Source organism: Hoplias malabaricus, chromosome 1, assembly GCF_029633855.1.
Source record: "Hoplias malabaricus isolate fHopMal1 chromosome 1, fHopMal1.hap1, whole genome shotgun sequence".
NCBI lineage: Eukaryota > Metazoa > Chordata > Actinopteri > Characiformes > Erythrinidae > Hoplias > Hoplias malabaricus.
Window position 1 is genome coordinate 19,234,311 of NC_089800.1, and position 24,397 is coordinate 19,258,707.

General features: G+C 39.4%; 3 protein-coding genes across 10 annotated transcripts in view; 1 reads left to right on the plus strand and 2 right to left on the minus strand.

Moving 5' to 3' along the window:
• Positions 1 to 838: 838 nt before the first annotated feature.
• Positions 839 to 6,998, minus strand: mbtps2 (membrane-bound transcription factor peptidase, site 2). Of its 3 annotated transcripts, none has more exons than XM_066678116.1 (11): positions 6,785 to 6,998; positions 5,144 to 5,292; positions 4,800 to 4,938; positions 4,333 to 4,436; positions 3,726 to 3,853; positions 3,341 to 3,459; positions 3,060 to 3,240; positions 2,839 to 2,933; positions 2,560 to 2,755; positions 2,297 to 2,372; positions 839 to 1,810 (listed from the first exon to the last, which is right to left on the minus strand). In XM_066678116.1, the coding sequence occupies exons 1-11, from the start codon at positions 6,857 to 6,859 to the stop codon at positions 1,588 to 1,590; spliced, it is 1,485 nt and encodes a 494-aa protein (XP_066534213.1). In that variant the 5' UTR covers positions 6,860 to 6,998; the 3' UTR covers positions 839 to 1,587. The 3 variants fall into 3 exon arrangements, with proteins under 3 accessions (XP_066534213.1, XP_066534212.1, XP_066534214.1); XM_066678115.1 differs by having other exon boundaries at positions 5,144 to 5,295; positions 6,785 to 6,997; XM_066678117.1 differs by lacking the exon at positions 6,785 to 6,998 and adding an exon at positions 5,383 to 5,542 and having other exon boundaries at positions 5,144 to 5,295.
• Positions 6,999 to 8,872: 1,874 nt separating this feature from the next.
• On the plus strand, positions 8,873 to 23,603 carry smpx (small muscle protein X-linked). Of its 3 annotated transcripts, none has more exons than XM_066666203.1 (6): positions 8,873 to 8,946; positions 11,156 to 11,376; positions 16,485 to 16,549; positions 20,809 to 20,895; positions 21,045 to 21,190; positions 22,543 to 23,599. In XM_066666203.1, the coding sequence occupies exons 3-5, from the start codon at positions 16,511 to 16,513 to the stop codon at positions 21,168 to 21,170; spliced, it is 252 nt and encodes an 83-aa protein (XP_066522300.1). In that variant the 5' UTR covers positions 8,873 to 8,946; positions 11,156 to 11,376; positions 16,485 to 16,510; the 3' UTR covers positions 21,171 to 21,190; positions 22,543 to 23,599. The 3 variants fall into 3 exon arrangements, with proteins under 3 accessions (XP_066522300.1, XP_066522382.1, XP_066522218.1); XM_066666285.1 differs by lacking the exon at positions 8,873 to 8,946 and adding an exon at positions 9,374 to 9,662; XM_066666121.1 differs by lacking the exons at positions 8,873 to 8,946; positions 11,156 to 11,376; positions 16,485 to 16,549 and adding an exon at positions 19,111 to 19,745 and having other exon boundaries at positions 22,543 to 23,603.
• Positions 19,758 to 24,397, minus strand: part of cnksr2a (connector enhancer of kinase suppressor of Ras 2a) — a 118,447-nt gene continuing 113,807 nt past the window's right edge. For all 4 annotated transcript variants that reach the window (XM_066665907.1, XM_066665735.1, XM_066665818.1 and 1 more), the window contains one exon: positions 19,758 to 20,857. In XM_066665907.1, coding sequence (XP_066522004.1) covers positions 20,816 to 20,857 — 42 coding nt within the window. In that variant the 3' untranslated portion in view covers positions 19,758 to 20,815. The remainder of the gene's footprint in view (positions 20,858 to 24,397) is intronic.

Below are 24,397 nucleotides of genomic sequence, written 5' to 3' on the forward strand. Positions count from 1 at the left end.
TGTACAGGGTGGGCCATTTATATGGACACACCTTAATAAAATGGGAATGGTTGGTGATAGTAACTTCCTGTTTGTGGCACATTAATATATGGGATGGGGGAAACTTTTCAAGATGGGTGGTGACCATGGTGGCCATTTTGAAGTCTGCCATTTTGGATCCAACTTGTGTTTTTTCCAATGGGAAGAGGGTCATGTGACACATCAAACTTACTGGGAATTTCACAAGAAAAACAATGGTGAGCACCTGAAACTATGGATACTGGAAGCTTGTGCTAGCATTTCTCCTGAGGTGTTGCTATCAGTGTGTGAAGAGTGGGAGAAGAGGGTTGCATTGACAATCCAACACAATGGCCAGCACTTTGAACACATTTTATAAGTGGTCAGAAACTTGTAAATAACTCATGAAAGAATAAAGTTACGTTAAAACTTACGTAAAAAAAAGCACACCGTTGTTTTTCTTGTGAAATTCCCAATAAGTTTGATGTGTCACATGACCCTCTTCCCTTTGAAAAAACAAAAGTTGGATCCAAAATGGCAGACTTCAAAATGGCCGCCATGGTCACCACCCATCTTGAAAAGTTTCCCCCCTCCCATATACTAATGTGCCACAAACAGGAAGTTAATATCACCAACCATTCCCATTTTATTAAGGTGTATTCTTATAAATGGCTCATCCTGTACTATGTATACAACATTTTATATTATTATATTATTATATATATATATATATATATATATATATATATATATATATATTTTTTTTTTTTTAATGTTATATATTGTTATTCAATGGCAGAAATGATCAAATAAATAACACAAGTAAATTTTGAATGTCAAATTAATGTAAATATATTCACATTGGTCCAGCAGGTTTAGAAATCTATGCAAACATCATAAATTAATAGATACAATTTGATACAATAATTGTGTCCTGAAAATTATCTTAAAACAAAAACATTAAAATAATAATATTCAGGTATCAGATCATGATATCAGAGGGCTATTCCACAAAGCAGGATTCACCCCATAAAGTCAAATAAGTCCAAGGTCAAATCTATCCAATAAGAAAAAAACTGAGAACCTTTCTATTGCGCAATCTACATACATATGGGCTTATCAATCTAAATGAAAAATTCTGCTGTGTGGAACAGCCCACAGATCATAATGATCTTGCACAGAAGTGTGTGTGGGGAACACCAGATCACTGAGCTGGGAACAGAGGATGCACGGAAACATATGCAGGGTGACGCAACTTATTTATAGAGAACAAACTGAAAAGAATATGTTTAATAAGAAGACAAAAAATATCGTGTGTATGTGTGTGTGTGTGTTGGGGGTGGTAAAAAGGGAAATCTTCACAGGCACTGGTTTGGAGATCTTGGTGCACTACTTTTTCAGAACATTTCCAACGTCTCAACTGCTCCATTACCGCAGCTTTCAGTTCAGCACACTTTCACCACTGTGGCATGCTGGGAGTTGAAGTCTGTGCCCCATGTGGTTCTTTGAAAATCTCTCTCTCTCTTTGAAAAAAGTGGCTAAAATAAAAAAAAAAAGCCTACTCCTCAATATGGAGGAGGTTACTGTCTGTTATCGTGCAGTGACCATCCATAAACCAAAGGCTACGTTAGCAGCCAGCAGGGTGCTCCCTCCAAGAAGGATGAAGAAACCCAAAAGCTCTCGGTTGTTCTTTTCTGGAATTATTGAGCTCAGGGTGGCCTCCAAAAAGGCAGTCAGCATCCACTGTCCATCCAGAGCAAAGCAGGGCACTGCGTTCACCACCGCCAGAGCACCAGACAAAGACACCAGATACCTCAGAACAGGAGCAGTTAAAGATAACAGCACTTCATTAACCTGTAACTGATGGGTCTATTATACAAAGTCAATATATGTCATTAGTTTAATGAATTTAAAAGAGTAGAGGACATCTGAAGAAACTCACTACAAATGTGTACATTTACTGAAATATCTAAAAACGTTGGGGCTTCAAGGGTTTAAATAATCACAGAGGGGCACCCAGCAGCCCACCAGAGAAAACAAGATGTGTTCTAACTCTTTAAATGTAGTTTACTACTGTGAGAGAATTGCTCTGAGCTACATTTGTGATTCTACCACACTTAACGCCTATAGCTTATGCACTCACATTTAGCATGCTGAACATGCTCCACAAGGGGGCACCAATAACACTCAGGAAGGTTTTAGTGCTTCCTAACAGCAGTTCTTTGCATAAAGTCACTCTCTTCTCTTGTTGTTTACTACAGGGTTTGAAATCATTTTGTTTTGCATGTAAAAAGGATACTTGCTCAGTGTCTCCAACATCACAGGCAGGTCCAGATGAAGGAAGCCCAGGCGAGGTACAAAGTTGGTCAGACTCACTACATAGAAAATCATTACTACTTTTAAATGGGTATAACACAATACATTTGTTAGATTACTGCCAAAATCCATTAAAAAAAATTGGTGTGCCATACCTTAATTTAATAATAATTAATTTATCATTCCGTTTAAGAAATATTAAACACTAGGACCTGATCAAAGATTAAGATGGAAATAGAGGCAGACCTGAGAACTGTAGGTGTGAGGGATAGCCAACAAACAGCATGTCTGCCTGGGGTGCATGTTTGACTCGTATTAGCCTTGTCTGGTTCTCCAGTGAGGGGATGACACACAGGCTGGTGCTGAAATCTGTCTGGCAGTCTGAGTTGGTACGGCATGTCCGGCTTGCTTGGATGGTTTTTCTAGCTGGCAGGCAGGCAAACTGCAACAGAGACTCAGCTGAGTAAAGCATGACCAAGAACACCATTTAAACCTCTGTGTGTGCGTGTGTACATATTGATTTACCAGTTTGCTCCCTAGGTTATTGCTGTAAGCAAAGCAGAGATCAGTCAAACTACTATTGCTGCAACATTCCATTGTCCCATCAAGACGCTTATAAGCTGCAAGAAACATAAAGACAAATATAAGTCCAACAAACACAGAGAGTAATATCTACTTACTTAGCTTAGAAAATATTAGAAACAGCAAAGAGTAAGAAGGAAAATGAAACACGTTTCTAGGTATACCTCTACCAGCTGCTCTGTTGAGCTGCAGGGTATCAGTTGGGACACAGTACCCGCTCTGAGGCTGGTGGGTGATTTGGTGTATGCAGGAGTGCCAGTCCTCCACCCCCTTCACAGTGCAGTCCTCTAAATGAGTGACCAAATCCCCCACAAACAGCCCACGAGGACCACTCGATGGAGAGCCCTATGACGAAAGAGGGTCAGATAAGGTTTGTACTTAAACTTCATATTAGCACATGTAATAATAACATGAACATGAGGAAGATGTAAATGCTCACACTGACCTCCACAACTTCTGTGACCAGTGCTCCTGCTCCAGTGTAGTAGAAGGGAAAAAGCAGGAGTGGCAGGAGGAATAGGAAACATACAGCAGCCACACACAGCATAAAGTTGTGCCATACACCTGTGTACAGGACAATACATTGTTAAACTCTACTTCAAAAATAATTCAATCTCCTTTAAAAAGGAGTACATTTATATGTACATATTTAAATATCTATTTAAAAAAATCTATTTTTATAATGTAATAAACCTTTGTAAATGTATTTATTGGTTGAATACTCTCCTACGTTGATCATATAACTCAACATACATCTGACAGGCTCACTGAGGTAGAATCGACTTCTTGAAGTCACCCAAACCAGTCAACTCTAATAAACACAAACTCACCAGCGCAGAATATACGCAACTGCTGGACAGGAGAGATGAGGTTCAGATGAGTGGTGAACAGATCCACAAAAGCCCCGGGATAGATTACGAACATGAACATGCCAAAGCCATTCAGCCGCACCTGCTCCCTGTGAACAGCAGCAAAAGATCCAACTGTTGTACATTACAGCAATGGTACAAGAACAATCTGTAGCTTAGATTTTGCATAGTTTTCTGCTGTGACCATCTTCACCTGACAACCGTGTTTCCTATTATACAGAGGACTGTCAGGAAAAACGGTCTAGTCTGATGCACACTAGTATACAACGCAACAGCTGGGCTAAATCTATGTATAGAAACCAACATTGTTTCTAAATTTCTGAGACACAAAATGTGCCTATTCAAGGCTCTGGGACCTAGGCAGCTATCCACCTCCATTACATTGTTATATGTTCCCAGGGCCTGGCTCACAGCAATAGCTAATTATTAAATCCTATTCCATCATAATTCATGTAAACTTGTGATAACCCTCCAACACTGGAGCTGAGAAACACTGGCAATTAAAACTTAAATATATATTCACAACTGATTGTGCTTTCAGACGATTACCAACTCAATACATTCTTACCTCAGTGCTGCCACACCGTGACCAAACTCGTGTATGAGCCCACTGACCAGAATAGCAACAAAGAAGTAGGCCAGCTGACTGACGGGCAGATTCACTCCAGGCACCTGACCATCAACAGAAACCACTGTCAAAGTACGACTGAAAAGTGTGATTGACAAAATGAGCCATTTCTACTCACGGCAGCATACAATTCAACTAAAAGGATGTTAAATGCAATCCTGAGTCTATACATTGTTTGATATTTGTGTGAAAAACTGCTGATGAAAAATACATCTTGTTGATATATTACATTGGATTAATGTGAGTACGTATTTTCAAAAGATATTCATTGAAAGGTACAGTCCCGTGCCCAAAGAGTTGTGGACAGCTGCACATTCAACATTTCTTCTAAAACCCAATGTATTTATTACGGGGTTGTTCCTATTTGCTATTACACATGTCTATTGCAGGTGTGTGTAAATACTCACCACCACCTGCAGAACCTGCTCGTGCGAGCCATCAGGGGTCTCAGCCATCATCTGAGCAAGTGTCTGCATCAGAGTCCTGCTCAGCAGCACCACAGAGCCAAACATGGCCATGACTCCAAACACCATCCCAGCACTGAACCTGCAACATGGACCCTTTCCTAAATATGTTGGCTTTTAGCTACTAACAATGAGTGCTTGTGCCTTTAATGTAAGAATGTCCCATGATTAAACATACATAGTCATAAACAGTAAAGGCTGTGAGGTTTTCCCTTAAGTTTCAAATGACAAACATCCATTTAAAGCATGTAATTACAGACTGAAGTAAAATTGTATATACTCCATACCATGTATACAGAAAGCGGGGGTTGAAATGTGCACATCTTGCAAAGAGGCGGTTGAAGAGGCTGGTATGCCAGCGGATATGGAAGGGGGACAGCGAGAGGCCATTAGCAGAGAGCCATGACTCATAGGAGCTTTTCACAGAGGGGGATAACTGCTGCATAAACAATTAACAAACAACATTCATATTAACAACTACATTTAGCATTTAAATATTCAACAGCTATGGCACGAGAGTGCTTACTGCTATAGGAGACCATTCTTGCTGGAGTGGAGAACTGAACCTCAGTGTGGAGGGCAGCTTGTTATCCTAAACATTATACCAACAGGGGTGCCCAAACATTTGGATAAAATATTTTTACTTGTGTATATCTTAAAGTACCCCTCAAGTCATGGATTTACCCCCCAAAACCTTATTTCTGTACATCCATCATATATTAAGGAGCTATTTTGAGGAAAATTATAAAATATTTAATTTCAGTAAATGTCTTTAAGCATATGAAATCCCCACAACTACCTCCACCCATCCACCCCTCCCCAGCTTGTGTGCTTCTCAAAATCTCCTCAAGCTGACAAGATTGGTTCTTTTGGTTTGTGACATAATAAATCCTAACTGTTTGAATCATTGTTTTTGGAACACTACAGTTTTACTGCTTATTTTACCCATGACTGGTATTTTAGCAAAAACAAAAACTCAACATAAACCCAGCAACGAGGCAGAATTTCTTCTCGTTAGCCAGCTAGCTTGTTCAGAACTTCACACACGTCTTTTTCTTTAAGGCTGCTTTATAAATAATAAATAAATATTTGTAAATAATAATTTCTAATTAAAGGTTCTTGCTTTTGTTCTGTCCAAATACAGCTATTTCAATGGGCTTTAACAAACAAACAAATCTGAGTCCAAAGTTCATACTTTAAATGTATTAGCTATATTAACGACTCGGCTATTGAATATTCCCTTTCCACCTTAAACAGCGCGCTCAGTTTTACGTGGTGCGGCAGAATGCTACGCTTCAAAATTTTACGTGAAAAAAAAAACAAAAAGGCTGGGGGGAAAAGCCAATTTATCGAAGTTAGCAGCGAGCCTGCTTCTTCGCATTTTCATGTCCACCTTAAAAATTACATCAACTATACAGATACGTTTACCTCCTGTGATTCACCCGCTATCTCATTTAAGGTGGAAATATGTAATCCAAATACAAGCCAACTTCAAATTATCAACGAGCGAATTTATTTAAAATTTCATTTCCACCTTAAACAGTGCAGCAGTTAACGTTACAACCCCGGACGTTAGTTAACTAACCACTGCGCAATTTAAGGTGGAACATAAATATACCAACCCCAGCTTCGTGTTTTATGTCGGGGACACGAGTGTCATCTGATATTTTATCGTTCTCTTTATTATTGTGGAATATTTGGTGTGGGGGAAACACATAACTAATATTCACGAAGCGTTGTGAACACGCTGATCTGAATTTAATGAACGGTGACTTCTCCGAGTTAAGTATTTTTTCTCCTCCTGTGTGGTGTATCTCTTATGAAAGTTGTACACCTGCTAGTTTCGTACTGTTCAGACTTTATTTGAAAGCGCTTGTCCTAAAAGAGAGAATGGAGAGTGTTTATTAGATATGAACCAAGTGTTTTACCCGGAGCGCCGTGTCGAGCAGATAAAGAGCGCTCCATCCCCCCAACACACACACCACCACCGACACCGGGATCATCACCACTGCGGTCAACACACACTTTCCAGCCGTACATTCCCACCCAGAATCGCCATCTGAACTGCGGAGAATAATATCTTCACCCCACACACACTCTTCACCACCATCACCTCTACACACGCCGCCTCTTTATTTACACCCTGCGCAGTGCACACAGTCGAGCCAGACCCGCCGTGGAGCATCTAGTGCGTCGAGCCGAGCCCAGAAAACTCGAGCTGTGTCATTTTTTTTAAAGAGACAAGTCGCTTTGTTCAAAATAGCTCCATAACTTCCTAATCCCCGCATTACTCACTATATATTGCACTCTTGTAGGGAACTACATCCAGGATGGTAGTGAACGGTTTCAGACATCACCTAATGCAGGGTTTTTACCAAACATCGCAATCTGTTTTTGGTATATTCAATCCGTTAGTGTGCACCAGTTGTGGTGCCTTGTAGGACTGAATATTGTGCACTATGTTTTCAGGTAATACTGCAAAATTGCAGCACTCCTAAAAATAATGCACAACATTACACAGCAAGTCTTGATTCTCCAATGTCTCTTCGTGTTATGCAACAGCTGTAACACCTAGTTATCTGGATGTATTAGAGGTACTAAACTTATTTTAAACATGGCTGTCCCCATGTGTGGGACCCACTCTATGGAGCATAAACTGGTTCAACCGAGTACAAATGAATAAGTTGTTTCTTAATTTCAGTACGGTACACAAATATTTTATTATCACTTTATTAAATTTTGTTTGCTACTTTTAGGTTAGGACTGATTACTCGAGTGAAAGTAATTTCCCCATTTTCTAAAACTATTCTTTAAGTCCATCTTTAAGCTTTAAAACATATTTAGTGACGTGTGCTGTAAAAACAGTTAACGGGTCAAGACTGTCTTCAGTGCTGGTGAAAGCAAGAAGTCATCGTCCAAAAGTTTAATGCCTTTGTTAAGGCTTCTGCTCACAACTAACTACATATAAAGTGCTACAGAGAAAATTAATCTCAACAGCCATGTAAGAACTGTTAGAGCAGCAAAACTGTCACCAACAATTTAGCAGTGTCAAATTTAAGTGGTATGAGGAATTCGGGTGCTTCTGTTTCTTCAGATCTGGGAAAGAAATAAAAAATCTTAAGTTGCTGATGTTAAGATTTAAATATGGCACTCCAGCACTTCAACAAATGTGACCTAGATTTTTTCACTTTTGTTCTTTTACTTTTTTTTATTTTTTTCTGTGAGCAAAGAAAGATATCTGTACAGGAGCATGAAAGGTAACACTGCAGATTTCAGTTGTCTGCTGACATCTAGTGCATGTGACCAGCAATTTCCAGCAATTTTATATTTATTTGTTTGCCACACATAATGTATCCTTTGCTTACGCATGTAAATAGTTACTCTGTATTAGGATAAGGGTTTTTCTTTTTAACATAAACTAATACCTAAGCAAATGAAGACAAGAGGAATCGCACAATATCACTGCCGCTAGAGAGAAAGAGCTGCTGTTAAGAAGATTAATTTTGTAGCTTTGAATGTAGATTAAACCTTGAAATTCTGGAAATAGGCACAGTGCTTTCTTTTTTTCAGTTTGGAGTTTATATATTCAGTGATGAGAGTCACAGCAGCAAAATCTGTTTGGATGGCTAACATAGGCAGAAAGAAAATAAGTGGACAGCTACTCATCAGGCAAGTGGACATCATGCAAAGGGTCATTATCTAAGACAGGTCTTCCAGACAGACTGCAATTAAAGAGCTGAAAGGAGGCTGGTGTCTTAAGTAAGGTCACAGAGTCGGTGTGTCTGTGAAGGGCTAGAGTTAGGCCTCCTCTGTCCATCTCATTTGGATGGCTGTGCTTTTAGACGGCCAGGTTGGTGCCAGGCACGTTGGCCAGCCGGTGAGATCATGATGGACAGACAGGAGGCTGATCCTCCATGTGGGTGCTGTGAAGTGGCCAGTCAAGGAGGAAGTGTGTTATGTGCTAGTTAAGGGTGGAGCTTTTTGGTGTGGATTTGCATAGAGATGCCACATTTATGGCAATACCCAGACAGCCCATTAACTGCGAAGGTCTGACAGAGAGCGCTCAACAGTGTACACAGTCTTCACTCAGGTAAGGCACTTCAGCAGGGCCCTATACCAACGAGTGTGTTATGAATTGTGTAAACTACTTCCTATAACTATCTGTTCTCACCAAAATTATTATTAATTATTGCCATATATCTATGGTTTTTAATACCTCAAAAAGTTTCCAAATTGTCTGCAGAATTCAATAACTTATATCTAAATGCTTTGCTGTGAAATGTTGCCTTGTGAAACATGTACCCTCTCTAATTCTCTCATTCCTATGCATTGATGGTGACAACTGTTAAAAATTTGCTTCAGACATCTGGTTCCTCTCACCACCACTGTAAACAATTCAGCTGCTTTTGCTTCTTATTTAAACCTGGACCATCTCTTTTCTCATCTTCTATTGGATAGACTTGACATTGGGCATAACAAGTGAAGCAAGATTTGTTTGTTCTAATTGTAGGCTCAGCTAAAACCAGCCCAGTGAAAGGCCTGAGAGTGCTGTAGACTGGCAGTACTGGTGCCACTGGGAATGGGATGTCATTTCAAACCATGAGCCAATCAGAATGTTCCCTGGGCAATTTAAGCTCTGCACACCAGATCTTAAATTGGGTCAGGATCTTAATAAGGAGCCAGCTTTACTGAGCTTCTTTTAGGCTGGGGAGCAGGAGAGGACCTGAAAGAGGCCAGACAGGGTGTGGTGTTGTGTGTTACTAAGGCGAGGAAGGTAGTGTGGACCTTGTTTTGACATCACAGCAGGTAAACTTAATGGGCTAGCGTTTCTATGGCTTCTCAAAATCCAAATATGCATTTCGTGCGCTTATTATCATTAGCTTTTCGAAATTCCCAGTTGGATTTGGAATGAAGTTTATTAGTGTATAAGACATTGCTCCATTTTCCTCATCAGCATGTACACTGAGGTCATTTTGATCTAGGTTACAGTGTGCTAAATATATTCTTGGAGTGTATTTATAAGCCCGGTTGCAATTAAAAAAAAAAGATTGCTAATTTAATTTTATGTTTACCACCTGTAATTCATGCTTGAAGACACTGTTGTGTAGCACTGGGAATTTGGCTCTCAGGTTATTGGTGTGTGTGTGTGGCCTTTTGTTATCAAAGCATTGTAGGTGTCACAAGCTTGAGGAGGGCATTACTGGCATTAGTAATGAGTTTCTTCATGGGAAAATATGAATGAGTCTAAAAGAGGGACTGAAGCAATTGTCTATGTACATGACAGAGTGAAGCCAGGCTGTTCCAGTAGTACACTTTGTTTATGGATGTGTATACTGTAGTATGCAAATATCTCCTGCTCCTATATTTGAAATCCAGTTAAAGTATTTAATGATATTCACATTTTAGAAGAAACTGGGCACCTGGCACCTTAGAGACGCGAACATCCACCTGTATATAACATAATAATATATAATATTGTTAATAATATAATAATAATATATATATATATATAAAACAAATATTTAACAAGGCATAGACATATTCCATAGACATTATTTGCATGACCTAACAGACCACACAAACTGTAACCATCAGATAAACTGTATTTAAAAAAATTAATCTTGGCATCAGGTAAAAATCAAGCTTCTTGTGCATCAGAAAAGAGTGGTATTTTTCCATACCTCTATTCTGAGAAAACACCTCAGCTGTGAGTCTGAAAAGGTATGTAACTGGCAATTAGCTGTCACTGAGAAAAGGAAATAGACAAAATAATTTGCAAACCAAACAAAGATGTGGCTTGTGTTCCCAGAACTACAAACAGTTCGCACCTCACCAACACTGAAACTGTTTGGGATTGGCTGAAAATGCAACCAGCGTCTAAGGCTGAGCTTAGACCTGAAAAAACTGAATGTAAGCAAAAAGAACTGAAGTCAAATTCTGTGAAATATATATTTTCTTTCACTTAACAGCTGTTTTGACTGATCTGTGCTCTCTGATTAATGCTCAGCCAACAGTATGAAGTATAAGGTAAAATATTCAATAATACATCAAGAACATTTCACTTTATATTCTGCTTTCTAAAAGGAGACAGTCGGATGTATATGAATCCTATGTAAATTGGGAGTAGGCCTTAACTTTATATATTAGTGTGTGAGAGTTTTACAGAGCGTGTGTATAAAGAAGTGTCTGTGATGAGTGTGTGGTCAGTGTGGATAGAAAGCAGTGTGTATCACACTGCTATTTATAGTGAGAACAAATCCCAGATATGAGAGGAATCCCTTTGCCACTCCACAACCTAGAGAGTGAAGGAGAGACACAGAAAGAGAGAGAGAGAGAGTCCATTGAAAAGCAACCCTGGACAACACAGGACCAGACTGGCCCATTAAGGACAGAGAAAGGAAGAAAGAGAGGGAACGAGAGGGAACGAAAGGGTGGAGAGAGGGACGAAGAGAAGAGGGACGTCTGCACCTGGTTTGGCGTTAACACGGAGGAAAACAACGTTGGACAGCTCCAGCAGTAGGTAAGACATGTAAGAACAAGAGAAGATGGATGGCTGTGTTATGTTATGTGATGGTTTATGATGAATGTATGCGTCCATAACTGTTGAAAGCTTTTGGGTATGTGCCGGGTCACATTTGTTTTCATATAGTATAACATATCACAGTTTTTGGACGTCTGGAGTTCTGTCACATTAAGAGCCAACTGGTGCTTATAAATAATCAGGGAATTTGGCCCTAGCAGCACCTTAAGGTCAAAAAAGTTCTCTCATATATTTATTGTCACTGCTGTACCAAAACATTGTAGCTCCAAAGAGTAATGTCTATAAATATACATAAATATAACCCTAGCTACTCCTTAAAGTCAGCTCATATTTTTAATAGTCACTGCTGTGCTGAAAACTTTAACCTCTGAAAACCTAATGATCCTTAGCTTGCGAAAGAACACTTTTTAAAGAAAGAACTAGCTTTTTAAACTTATCAGGCACCAGGTTTCTGAAGTCTCTTATCACACTGTAGCTCCGCCCTGACAAAATGACTGACAGGTGGCTGAAGGCTGTGAGAACAAAGTGCTGTTTCTCATTATTATGTTTGAGTTCTGCCATCTTTCTCGCTTGGTAGTGAGTGTGATCATGGAAGTAAGTACCTTCTTACTGTGCACAAAGGCAGATAAATGACATTTTGACACCACTGATACTTAATCGCACCAAACATGTTCCATCTACTTTGGGAAATTCATTCATTCATTATCTGTAAGTGCTTGTCCAGTTGAGGGTCGCGGGGGGTCCAGAGCCTACCTGGAATCATTGGGCGCAAGGCAGGAATACACCCTGGAGGGGGCGCCAGTCCTTCAAAGGGCAACACAGACACACACACATTCACTCACACACTCACACCTACGGACACTATCGAGTCACCAATCCACCTACCAACGTGTGTTTTTGGACCGTGGGCGGAAACTAGAGCACCCGGAGGAAACCCACGCGAACACAGGGAGAACACACCACACTCCTCACAGACAGTCACCCGGAGGAAACCCACGCAGACACAGGGAGAACACACCACACTCCTCACAGACAGTCACCCGGAGGAAAGCCACACAGACACAGGGAGAACACACCACACTCCTCACAGACAGTCACCCAGAGGAAACCCGCGCAGACACAGAAAGAACACACCACACTCCTCACAGACAGTCACCCGGAGAAAACCTGCGCAGACACAGAAAGAACACATCACACTCCTCACAGACAGTCACCCAGAGTGGGACTCGAACCCACAACCTCCAGGTCCCTGGAGCTGTGTGACTGCGACACTAGCTGCTGCACCACCGTGCCCCACTTCGGGAAATAACTTTTATGAAATAAAGATACTCATAAAGCTTTCAAATGTTTGTGTAAATATAACATCAATGCATAGTATCAACAAAAGTGAATGCACAATTCATTATTGAATTTGAGTATTCAGTTTGAACTCAAAATACAAAAATTCAGATCTGTGAATGCATTCTGCAACAGCATGGACTATAATGCTAACTGGCCCTGGCCCATTTTGATAGGTCCATATATCTTTAAATATTCACAGTGTAAAGGTTTTTCAAATGATGTTAAAGTGTATATTGATAAGTGAAAATGGTATCGCAATAATGTATTACTAGCATTTCTCATATCTTAATCATAGCCATGGCGATATCACGATAATCACATAAATATATGGCTAAGCTGAGCGTTTTCAATCAAGTGAAAACTTGATTGTTACTTGCCCTGAGTGTGGAGTTTATGGGCCTTGCAGCCTTTGGGCCTACAGACTGGGTACAGTCAGAAAGGCAGGTCAGTTTAGAGGGTATAACATTTGTTTAACATTCAGTAGAAGGTTTCAGCAGTGCCAGTGCCGCTGCTAGCAGTAGAGTTTTTGTGGTGTAAGGAAAGAGAGAACACACAAGCATCTAAACATGGCCCTGAGGCCAGAGCACCACACTGCTTTGCATGATAACAGTGCAGGTTTGTACTATCAGGTTCTTTCAGGCGTACACAGCACATTAGTCAGAAAGCAGTATTGCCATCAAGACTGAATTTCAAATTTCAAAGTTTACGGTGGTATGGATGGTAAAAAATAGAGCGTATTAATACTTAAGATCAGCATTTACTTGACCCAATGTTTATAAAATGTCCACATAATAATCATAATTACAAATATAAGAACATTTTTTGGTTCAGGGGGTGATACGTTTTTCGTGTACAAATGTCAGTACTGAAACCTGGTGTATCGGCTGATGTTGAGGCAAAAACATTCATGGCCTGAAGGAGCAGCCGTGGCCTAAAAGTTGGAAATGCAGCTTGGGATCCTGGTTTGATCACTTAGACAGGCAGGGACAGTGACCTCACATGACCTCACAGGTGCATCTGAGCACACACTAGTGTGTGTGTGTGTCACAGAGGGGTTAAACATCATATCACACAATGTGTGTGTGCTAATTCAGGATAGATTTGTTATAAGTTTGGATTGGATTCATCTGTGGACGTGTTAGATAATATTTAAGCACTTACTTGATCAGACTCTGAAGAATAACATTTGAGCAGAACAGCATCACTTTTTGAACTAGTCGAAGTGTCTGGGCAGGTCTTTTGTCAGCTCTGACCAGGGAGCTACACAGAAAAAAAACAACAACCCAAAAACGTTTAGCCAGAAAATAATTGAATACAATACAGCAGACAAGACCGGCCGTTAAATTCTTTACAGTCTGGAACAAAAACTACTTGACAGATTTAGGACTATCCATTATGCTAAAAGCTATTATTTCTTGGGCAGATGGTCTTGCTAATATCAAAATACATCTGATACAGTGTTTAGAGCTACAGTGTTTGATCTACATCTTTTAGGACAATTATATAAAAGAAATCGAACACTTGTGTGATGACTAATGGTAGAGACCCTAGTCTGAAAATATCTATAATACATTAAACAGCAATTTATATATTTAATATTCACGATTGATTTTATGTTATTGAAAATACCGATTGTAAAGTTGGCTGTGTATATGAGAGTGCAAAAATGTTGGAAGTGGGAGGGGGAACATGTGTTTGCAGGGCAGCTGCTCTTTCTCTCTCTCTCTCTTTGTAGAGATAAATATAGCGGTGCTCAGGGCCCAAGCTGTACACCACTTTAAGTCCCGGAGCCCCACTGTTGATATAAACAACAACCCAGTTACGGTCGCTAAGGCCGCTAGCAATCTGCTACTGTAGCTCTCCTCACTGTGAGCTCGGCCTGGCCCCTCAGTATTTGTCTGAGTAAAACGGGACAGCAATGAAATACATACAGTTTTTACTGTATTAAATATCGTGTGCAAATGTTTACATACCCTGGCCAAAACAACTTGGTCCGTCTGGATGTTCTACAAGAGAAAAGATATTGTAGCATTGATGCAAAGTTTGAAATAGTGCTAGTTTCTGGAGCATTTGTTAAATGTGAAGGAGTGAGTGGTTGTGTGAGTTACAAGCAATTTCATGTTCCATGTTTATATATATACTATATTCTATATACCTTAGCACTAAGCATACATCCCAGGAAATTTTCTACTAAGTTGCTAGAGATGTTTTCACAAGCTCATTTCCATGTCCAGACATAGATGGCGTAAACAGTGTATTTCCTGGTGCATCCATATTTAGGTTATGAAAATGACCATATTTAATCTCCACATCTCATCCTTCTATGAAGGCAGCCATTATTATTACACTGTGTCTCTCATCCCGAGTTCCACGGAAATGGCAGGCTGTATCAGGTTGCTGTGTGAGGGAGACTCTAAAGAGAAATAAAGAGAGATATATGTGCACATTCATGCCACTCAAAATGAAACCATTGTTTTTAGTAACAACAAAACCAATTTAGATGTAGTTATACATTTATACAGCATTTTGAACCTGTTTTGTTTTTTTTTTTCCCACTGAAAATATGTTTAAGTAAATAGGGACATACTCTACCTATTTCTACAAGTAAATACAGGTCTGGGGTCTTAATGAAACACCTGTGACATGCCTTGTGCAGAACGGCCAGTTTCAGCGCCTGTTCCTTTAAATGAGAATGAGCCACAACTCAGTTCAGAGCGAGAGCCCAGGAGTGAGGAGTGAGGAGCAGAAGCTCTGCATTTTAGCCTTCTTTGCTTGGTTCTCCTTCTTATCTGCTCTCATTTCCTTCATATTTCATATTTGTCAGCACTCCTTGTATTTGTTTTGCTCCATTTAACTTCGTCTTTATACAATCACATAGACGTGGGTCCAGTGCTGTGATTGGAGACACTCAGAAAAGGGGGCGGAACAATTCTAAAGTGCAGGCGATCTATGTATAAAGCAGTGCAAGGACACTTCAGATCTCCAAGGAAATGTGCACATGCCTTGAAAAAGTGATTAGTCCCCTGTAACAAAATTTCTACAAGGAAAATGGCATTTTTCTGCAGGTTGTACTGTGCAGTTCTTATATTTGGGTTGAGTTTAGCACTTATAATCATAAATATACACCACATATTAGGTTTTTATTGAAACACATTGTGCATTAAAATCTACAGCGACATATTTGTTCACTAGAGGATGTGTTTACCCTACACTATATAGCCAAAATCTTTGATTTATAACCCTATAGTCTCTGCAAAACATTTAATATGGCACCTTAATTTATGCACAGAAATATACATTGATGAGAAATTCCAGAATAAAATACTTTTATTGTCTAGTTCATAATATTTTCATATAATTTATATGTTATAACTGAACCAAATAAGAACAAATCTGAACCCCTTGAACCCCAGGCTTCTACTTCAATATGTAGATATTTTCAAGAATAAAAATTACAAGGATGGACCTCGTTCAAATCCTTAGTGTTTTTAAGTGGTTTATGTGACTCCAAACGTTAATGTGTGTGTGTGTGTGTGTCCTAAACCCTATTTATTATGTATATGAATGATTCAGGTAGTCCCGTCCCTCTCTGCCTCTTCACTTTAAGAGTTGCATAGCAACGGAAAGACTATACCCCAGCACCTGAAAGCTACAAGTGGACAATGGCCTAACTTTTACACACTTACAGAGAGTAACACACGTTTACGCTCTGACCGCTCAATGCGCACTTTTTGTTTTATTTGCAGCGACATTGTGGACGTGATTCTGAGCAATGTCTAAACAGCCATCAACGAATGTCAAAGCCCTGCAGGTGAGCACTGTGTGTGTGTGTGTGTGTCCGTGTCCTCATTATTTTATACAATTCATTCTATTCAAGTTTATTAGTGTGAATACTTACAGTAGACTGTTAGAATTCCATAGAATGTTTCTTTAATGGAGTTTCACTAATGGAATACCCCGCCCCCTTCTGACCCTGCCATTCTAATAATTTTATAATAATAATAATAATAATAATAAATAATAATAATAATAAATAAAAAAAATAATTTTGTTTTCATATTTTTGTGTATATATATACTTACTTTGTGTAAAATATATTTTGATTGATTTTTTAATGCAGACACTCTTGTACACTCAGTGTAAACAGCCTGCAGATTTACTCCTCCTCATGCGTTATTCACCAAAGAAACCCAAAGACACATCTACTTTTTAATAATTTAATCAGAAAAGAAAGTTCCATTGTGGACATGGAGTTATTACCGTAAAAACACATTTCAAATGCACATGGCATTACAGTAGTGTTTCACAATTCACATCAAGCCCAATGATGTACAGAAAATACATACAGAGTGGTGCCCATGCTTTTTCGGTCTGTTTTAATATTTATTTATATATATACTCTAACTGCAAATCTCTCCACTGCCTCAAACATTCTGATAAACACACTGCGTATAAAAATAAACAGTCACGCACACTGTAGTTAAAGTTCCTCTGAGAACTGACCACTGATTCACTACTGCCCACCACTGTGCAGAACTGAGAGAAGGACAGAACATAGAAAAATAGAGAGAGAGAGAGAGAGAGAGCGAAGGAAGAGGAGAAACAGAGAGAATTAAAAGAAAAACAAATGGCAAATAAGATAGAAAGATAGAGAGACATTAAGAGGAAACAAATAGTAAAGCAGAAAACAATGACATAGGCAGGAAAGATATGATGGGCAAAAAACAAAGGAGATTCAGAGTGACAGGGAAGGAGGGGATAGGAGACAGAGGGACTGAAGGAAGCTGAAAGAGTGGGAGATAAAAAGGAACAAAGAGCAAGACAGAAAAGAAAGAGGATAATATAAACTGAAAGAAAGAGAAGATAAAACGAGTGGTAGAAAGTAAGAAAAAAGTAGAATGGGAGAGAAGGACTAGAATGAGAGGGAGAGAGAGAGAGAGAGACAGAGATAAAGAGTGAGAGAATTAGGAGCTATAGTGTTCTTATTAGACTTCAGCACAGCACAGATAGAACAGCTCACATACAAACATTAAACACCGCAGCCAAAAATAGACGCCTTTACTCTTTCCATAAAAACTCTCCATATACAGAATAATCTATAAAAAGCCCAGCCCAGCGTACTCTGTGGAGACATCCTGTCCGGTTACAGGGGCATGGACTGGGAGGAGGACCAGCCATGCGCACAGAGAGGAAGAGCGGATGGTCACTAAAGCACAGTCAGGCAGAGAGGCCGGGGACCTCTGAGCAGTTTCACTGTTGTTAGTGTGATCGGTACGTTTCGAAGCTGAGAGTGTGAGGTCCAGTCGTTACGAAGCTCAACAGCAGCAAACTGGGACATAAACCAGGAGCTGGAGGTCAATCAGAGGAGCATCAGGGATAACAACACATTTAACCCGTAGAAATACAGGGGCTGGATACACACGTGTTACAAGGAAGGAAGTCTTGTTAGATGTGCTCTTCTTCTGATGTTATTCTTCAAAACTCTTCAGTTTAAAAAAAACAACAACAAAAAAACAAAAAACAAAACAAAACAAAAAAACATCTCCCTTAAGAACAATTCGTTTTCGATTTAACAGAACAAAGCAAATAAAGTTGAATCCAAATTAAAATTATTATATTATGACCTTTTTAATTCAGATTAACCGTTATTTACATTGTTCAGTTTATGACGCACAGCATAAAAGCTACATTACAAAAAGCTGCCTTCAGAAAACAATGAAGAAGAAAACAATGGAAAAAATTGTTAGAATATTTGAGAATATCCTATTTGAAAGTATATTTGAGTTTTATATATTCGAATCAAATTTTTCTAATGCATCTTAAGGTTTTTCTTATGAAAGCTTTTGTGAATCCAGTCCCAGGTTTTACTTTTATTTTGCTGCTATGCAAATATTATCATGTATGTATTTAATTTCATAACAGGATAAGCGGATAGTTATTTTACATTTAATTTACATTCTCTTTCTCTATGGACAAGTCAGAGTTTGTATTTTAGTTGCTTTTTCCCTGTGTTTTGATATTGGGCGAAGATAAATTTGCAAAGGTAGCTTCTGAAAAACAAGATAATACAAAAGATACATAACTTCTTATCAAATACAAATCCTTATTCGATATCTCCTCTTCCACTGACAGACACAGACTTTATGTCGAGTTTAGAGTCCACACTTTTGACAGGACTTTTTTTCTTGCTTTAGTTATCACCAGTCAGCAAACCTGGAATGTCTAGGGGTTACATGTGAATAGATAGAAAATGCAAGTTAAAAAGCATCAAACCAATTACAGAGAAAAGACATAATGGATAGAATCGTTAGAAAAGCTTGTACCAGCATTTTTCTAAGTGCCCTTTTGCACTGAGTACATTTTCAGGTTCTTAATTCAACAGATTGGCCACGCATGCTGTTTTCAGAGCTGATGCTGTAGTAATACTCTTGTTTCAGTGTTAAATTTTAGTTGGAAACGAAGTGTTAAACGAGGTTAGTCCGCCTGTGGCATCTACAAGCACACAGCCAAGTATACACTGCCACTGCTTAGGTTTTCAGAAGCTTATGGTTTCTCATTGTCAGAGATGTAAGGTTTTGTACATCAGAAACAAATCAAAGAGCCAGGACACATTAGTGGGTCTGTCCCAAAACCTAGTGAGCTGCCTAGATCAGCACTGACTACGTAGACAAGTAGAAAGCGTTAAGTAGAAAGCGTTCTAACGGTCGTCTATCCTTATGAGGCAGATTAGCGATTGCGTCACGGCTTGTTCCCGCCCACCGCGCGCAACCGGTGTTTACTCACCTCAACGGCTAGTTTCGCCTCAGCGTTTCAGCGCGGTGGATTCTAAGCTTCCTGTTTTTGCTCGGAGAGAAGAGCGAAATGGACAGAAGTTGTTCTGGCGTTGCATCCTGGGATTGCCTTCGCGGCTAAGGAAGGGTTCAATGATGCTTTACAATTCAGCCAAATTAAGATATCTTAGTAGACATCATGGAACATATCTGACACTTCTGAAATCAAGAGGTTCAGTAAGATGTGCTGCACTATCAGCCACTTTAACCTTAGTGAAGTCAGGTGCCGATGCTGGATGATAAAGTTGGTTGAAACAGAATAGAAACTGGGCTTTGCATAAAAGTGGCATATTCTAATTGTGTTCTCGGTTGAGGATCTGGTAGCATTTTCACTTAGAACATCTACTAAACATGTCTCTACCAAAGAAAGAAAGAAAAAGGCAATACCAACAGCCTTCTGCAGGACCCTTTATGTAGCGATAAAAAGCCTGACTCTTAGTGCTCTGTGCATCTGACTGCTCATTTTCATAGAAGTGCTTTGCTGTTTGTGGAAAGTCTTGATCTCCAGGAGGATGAAAGAAGGCCGGTGTGTGGAGCTGAGGGATCTTTTTCTAAAGGCTCACAATGCACCACTACAGCAGCTGTTAAAAGAGCAATACGCTATTTTCTCCAATGATTCTTTTACATGTTATGAAACACTTTACACACTGGCACCTTGTGGCCAGGTTATATTTTACAGATTCTGTAATAGACTTGTTTCATACATGGCTGACCCCATGTGGGGGACCCGCTCTGTGGAGCATAAACTGATTCATTCATGGACTAAGCAGTTTGATTCCTTATCTAATGTCAGTGTAAATAAAATATGTAAAAACAAAAACAGTCACTTGCATGTCTATATTGCTGAATAGTTTTTGATGGTAAAAATGATGGATTGCTCCTTTTAATACAACTGCACTAGGCTAGTTAGGCTAGTCTGTTGCTCCCTGACTGACGATCCAGGTGGAGACTGTTTGTTTGGGGTTTATGTGTTTTCCAAAAGCGTTTGTCTCCTGTGACATCTGTGAACACAGAGCCAATTTAGCTCCACTATTGGCTAGGCCTTTAGGAGCTGAACTGAAGGCTTTGCATGTTAAATTAAACATAGCCTTAATCCAAAGCTTGCTGCTCCCTGATTGACCTTCCAGATGTAGTCCGTTAGCTGTGGTTTTGTGTTGTTGGTCTAAGCTTGATCTCTGTATGAATGTTGCTGCTGTGGTGAAGACCGTCTCATTGGCACTTGTCCATGTCTGTCTTAAAGGCCAACCTCAATATTCCGATGGGAGCTCTGCGTCCGGGGGCGGGGCATCCTGTGAAGAGGAGAGAGGAGACAGTGGACTCAGAGGAGGTCGGGAATTTAATCCCATCCAACACACTTACACAATCACATAACCTACATCCTACTGAACTGAACAGATTATTAAACCTCACCAAATCTGTTTCTATGTCCGTAGCAATGATGACCAAAATCAAAATTTTATATATTTGACCAAGCAGGCACCGGCAGTGTCCCCTGAGGAGAAGAAACCCCTGCCCGGTGCTGTGAAACTGCCCGGTCCAGCTGTCAACCTCTCAGAGATCCAGAACGTCAAGAACGAGCTTAGATGGGTCACCAAAGACTAAACACACACTCTCACACACAGGTACACTCTACAAAAACCCTTAATTATGTCTTGTTTGTGTAATTAATATAATGGAATAAATATAGTCATAATATCATAACATTGTCATTACAATACCAACAATTGCTGTTGTTTTTAGTACCGTTGACATAAAATAACATACATACCTTAGTAATCTCCTTGGATACAGCAGCTTTAACTCTTAGAGCAATAAATCTAGAATCCCCAAACTTTGCAGGATCGTAGACCTTGCGCCTGTATAATGTGCCTCTGCTTTTCTAATTCTGTGTTTGAAGCGTGTGACTGTGAAACAGTCGGCGTTAATGTTTTGGAGCCGCAGCAACACACACTCAGTTTTTGCAGGAACTGCACATTCCAGTTATCATTGTTTATTACATTAAAGAATAAAACCTGTTATCAGCTGAAAAACAAGGCACACACTCACTTAAGTAGCCTTTACTGTAATAAATGACAATTTAAAACTATTTTTTTATTATTAATTTTATGTCACACACACATTATATATATCTCCATAGAATGAACCTGGTAATTGTATAACGTTAAATATAAAGATAGTATGTAATACATTCATTTGTTACATAATAGCATTTAAACTGTTGTTATTATGAATATAATTTTAATGCTTACTTATTTTCTGTTTTTTTTATATTATTATTATTATTTTTATTATTATTGGTGAGGAAATGTGTATACAGTCTGTCACACACAGAGCAAGGTCAGAATAAAGGACACCCTATTTTCTAAGTGTGTCAGTGCAGTATAATAGCTGCTTGTTGTTTTTGCCTGTGCCCACTGGGGGTCAGCAGCTCCAACTGGTCAGTAATGAGAGTTAATACTAGGAGAGCTGGACATGTGTTAAAGGGGGTGAAGCTGAATCACGGTCTATTAATATCAGTGACAGAGTCACGCTTGGTGGGGTATAGTCGATCCGTCTGTGCTGTGATTGCCCCTCCATGACTCCATTTAGTTTGCCAACACTTGGAACACACACACACATTCTTGTCCACATTGTTTATGGGGACATTACATAGACTTCCATTCATTTCGTGGATACTCACCCTGACCTCAACCATAACTACGACTACCCTGTCCCTGCACAAAAATGTTTTTATTTATTTTTATTTTTATTTTTTGTGGCTCACTTCATCCTTAAAGCCAATATGTTCAGTGTGTCCCAAGAGATGGATTAAGACAGGAATCTGTCCAATATACTGATACGCTAATGTTGACACAATATTCATTCATTATCTGTAAGCTCAATGTGTTGTTGGTTTTTCACACACACATCTCTGAATTCAGCTGATATCACAGATCACTAAAAAGGACCTGTTCTCCTCTTTTCTTGCAAACAGGACGATTCTACCAGCTCTACACCCTCAGTCTCCAATTCTCTGCAATCTCCATCAACTTAAGGTTCCACTACAATACCACAGACCTTACAACTCAGAACTACAACGGAGAATCCCACTAAACAAATACAAGCAGCACTGTCCTGCAGTGACTCCAGGCTTGTGGCGAAAACCCAGGAAATCCACAACATACACACAATACACATCAGTCCTGAAGCAAACCACAGACTGAAACTGTCTACAGACAGACGACGAGCGAGCAGCGACGCCTTGGACCAGGCTCTGATCTCTGATGTTTGGTGTAGCTCATCCTGAAGATGCTTAATGAAACCTGTAACCTATACTCCTTCATGTTTCCTGCCTGAGCCCGAATGCCATCACAGAAATTTGAGTCCCAGTGCTGTCCTGTGTGGAGTCACATATTTGAATCCCTTTTATAGATGCTGAATCACAGCTGTTAATGCAAGCGCGCTGAATTCCACAGTAGCATGATAAGGGGTCTGTGCCCATCTTGGCAACACAAATGTTGTCTCACCTCATTCTTCCTGAACAAATGTGACAGTTTTGTTTGTCTATCCTTCTTTGCTTTGTGGCTTTTCCCCCTTTAAATCACTCCATTTCTTGCCTTTTCTTGCCTCTATTGTGTGCTGCAGAGAAAGTGTGAGTTGAAATGTAATAAAGTCATTTCTTATGCTTGGTGTAAGTGGGTGAAGTGCTCGCGTGTTGTCTTTGAACAAACTGAACTGGATTTCAAACATTTTGCCACCAGTTTATTAGCTTTTAATTTTGTTATTTGCAAAAAAAATTAACGAAACATACTTAGTACACAGCCGCAAGCAGCACAGCCTGTGAAAAAGTGTTCTTATTTGAGACTTCTGTTTTCCCTTAAAGCAGTGTGAGTTTGAGTCAATATTAAGGGCTAAAGGTAAAACACACCATGTATGAAAGAGCATTCAAACTATGGACGTAAATAAAATACTATATCCCAAGCCTGATTTATGTTTTCTTAAACCTGAAACCTTCTCATTAAATAACATGACTTCGTATAAATATGTTGTGTTTATTTACAGATATAAATGATATGACCTAACAAATTTAAACATCTGTTTGTTGTAAATTAATAATAATAATAATAATATAAATAATCGTACACTTGATGCACTAAAGCTACTAACTCTGGATATGCCAAGCCATAGCATATAGTGTAAAAACATTCAAATCGACCAATGAAACAAAACCTATAGCAATAAATATAATAATATATAATATTCATAGTGTTTTTTTTCTTTTTCACAAGAAGCGCAGGTTAGCATTGATTGACCAATGTTTGCAATAAGGAAAGGACTGGGTACACAATTTTGCAAGACTATATAAAAACTAGGCGACCAACTGTCATTGAAGTGAATCATCTAAACAGCATCCTCTTATGGAGCATGCTGTGTGTGAGAATCTTCGCCCCCTTGTGGTGCTACTCCTAACAATGAGTGAGTGAAAGTGATTCATAAGCCAGTTCTATTAGTTGCTTCAAAATCCCAACACCCTGGGGGTCTTTCCTTACCTCCATTTATAACCTCAATTCTTTAGATCAATCACAAAGTAAAACGGTGCCAGGACTCAAACAGTAGATGATATAAGCACCATATGGTTTGTTAAAAAGGCGTAGGGGATTAATGAGAGTGTGGAACATGTCCCGAGATCTGTCAGTCCTGTGGGATTTAGAGAGGAATGTCACATTCACCAGAACTCTAGACAGGAATGCATATAGATTAGAGACTCTGAGAGTGACCCCAAACAAAGAGCAAGGGCAGCTGGCCCAGATAATCAACAAAGCCTTTAATAAGACCCTCACTACCCACCA

What these genes read in the sequence shown, in the direction of transcription:
- mbtps2 (XM_066678115.1), bottom strand. Translation starts at nt 6,859, where the DNA reads ATGATCCCGGTGTCGGTGGTGGTGTGTGTGTTGGGGGGATGGAGCGCT. An exon ending in CAACAGAGCAGCTGGTAGAG is followed by an intron (nt 2,934 to 3,059) that starts GTATACCTAGAA and finishes TGTTTCTTGCAG; the next exon opens with CTTATAAGCGTCTTGATGGG. An exon ending in ATAACCTAGGGAGCAAACTG is followed by an intron (nt 2,756 to 2,838) that starts GTAAATCAATAT and finishes TCTCTGTTGCAG; the next exon opens with TTTGCCTGCCTGCCAGCTAG.
- smpx (XM_066666121.1), top strand. Translation starts at nt 19,455, where the DNA reads ATGAGGCAGATTAGCGATTGCGTCACGGCTTGTTCCCGCCCACCGCGC. An exon ending in TTCTGAAATCAAGAGGTTCA is followed by an intron (nt 19,746 to 20,808) that starts GTAAGATGTGCT and finishes TCTGTCTTAAAG; the next exon opens with GCCAACCTCAATATTCCGAT. An exon ending in AGACAGTGGACTCAGAGGAG is followed by an intron (nt 20,896 to 21,044) that starts GTCGGGAATTTA and finishes TTGACCAAGCAG; the next exon opens with GCACCGGCAGTGTCCCCTGA.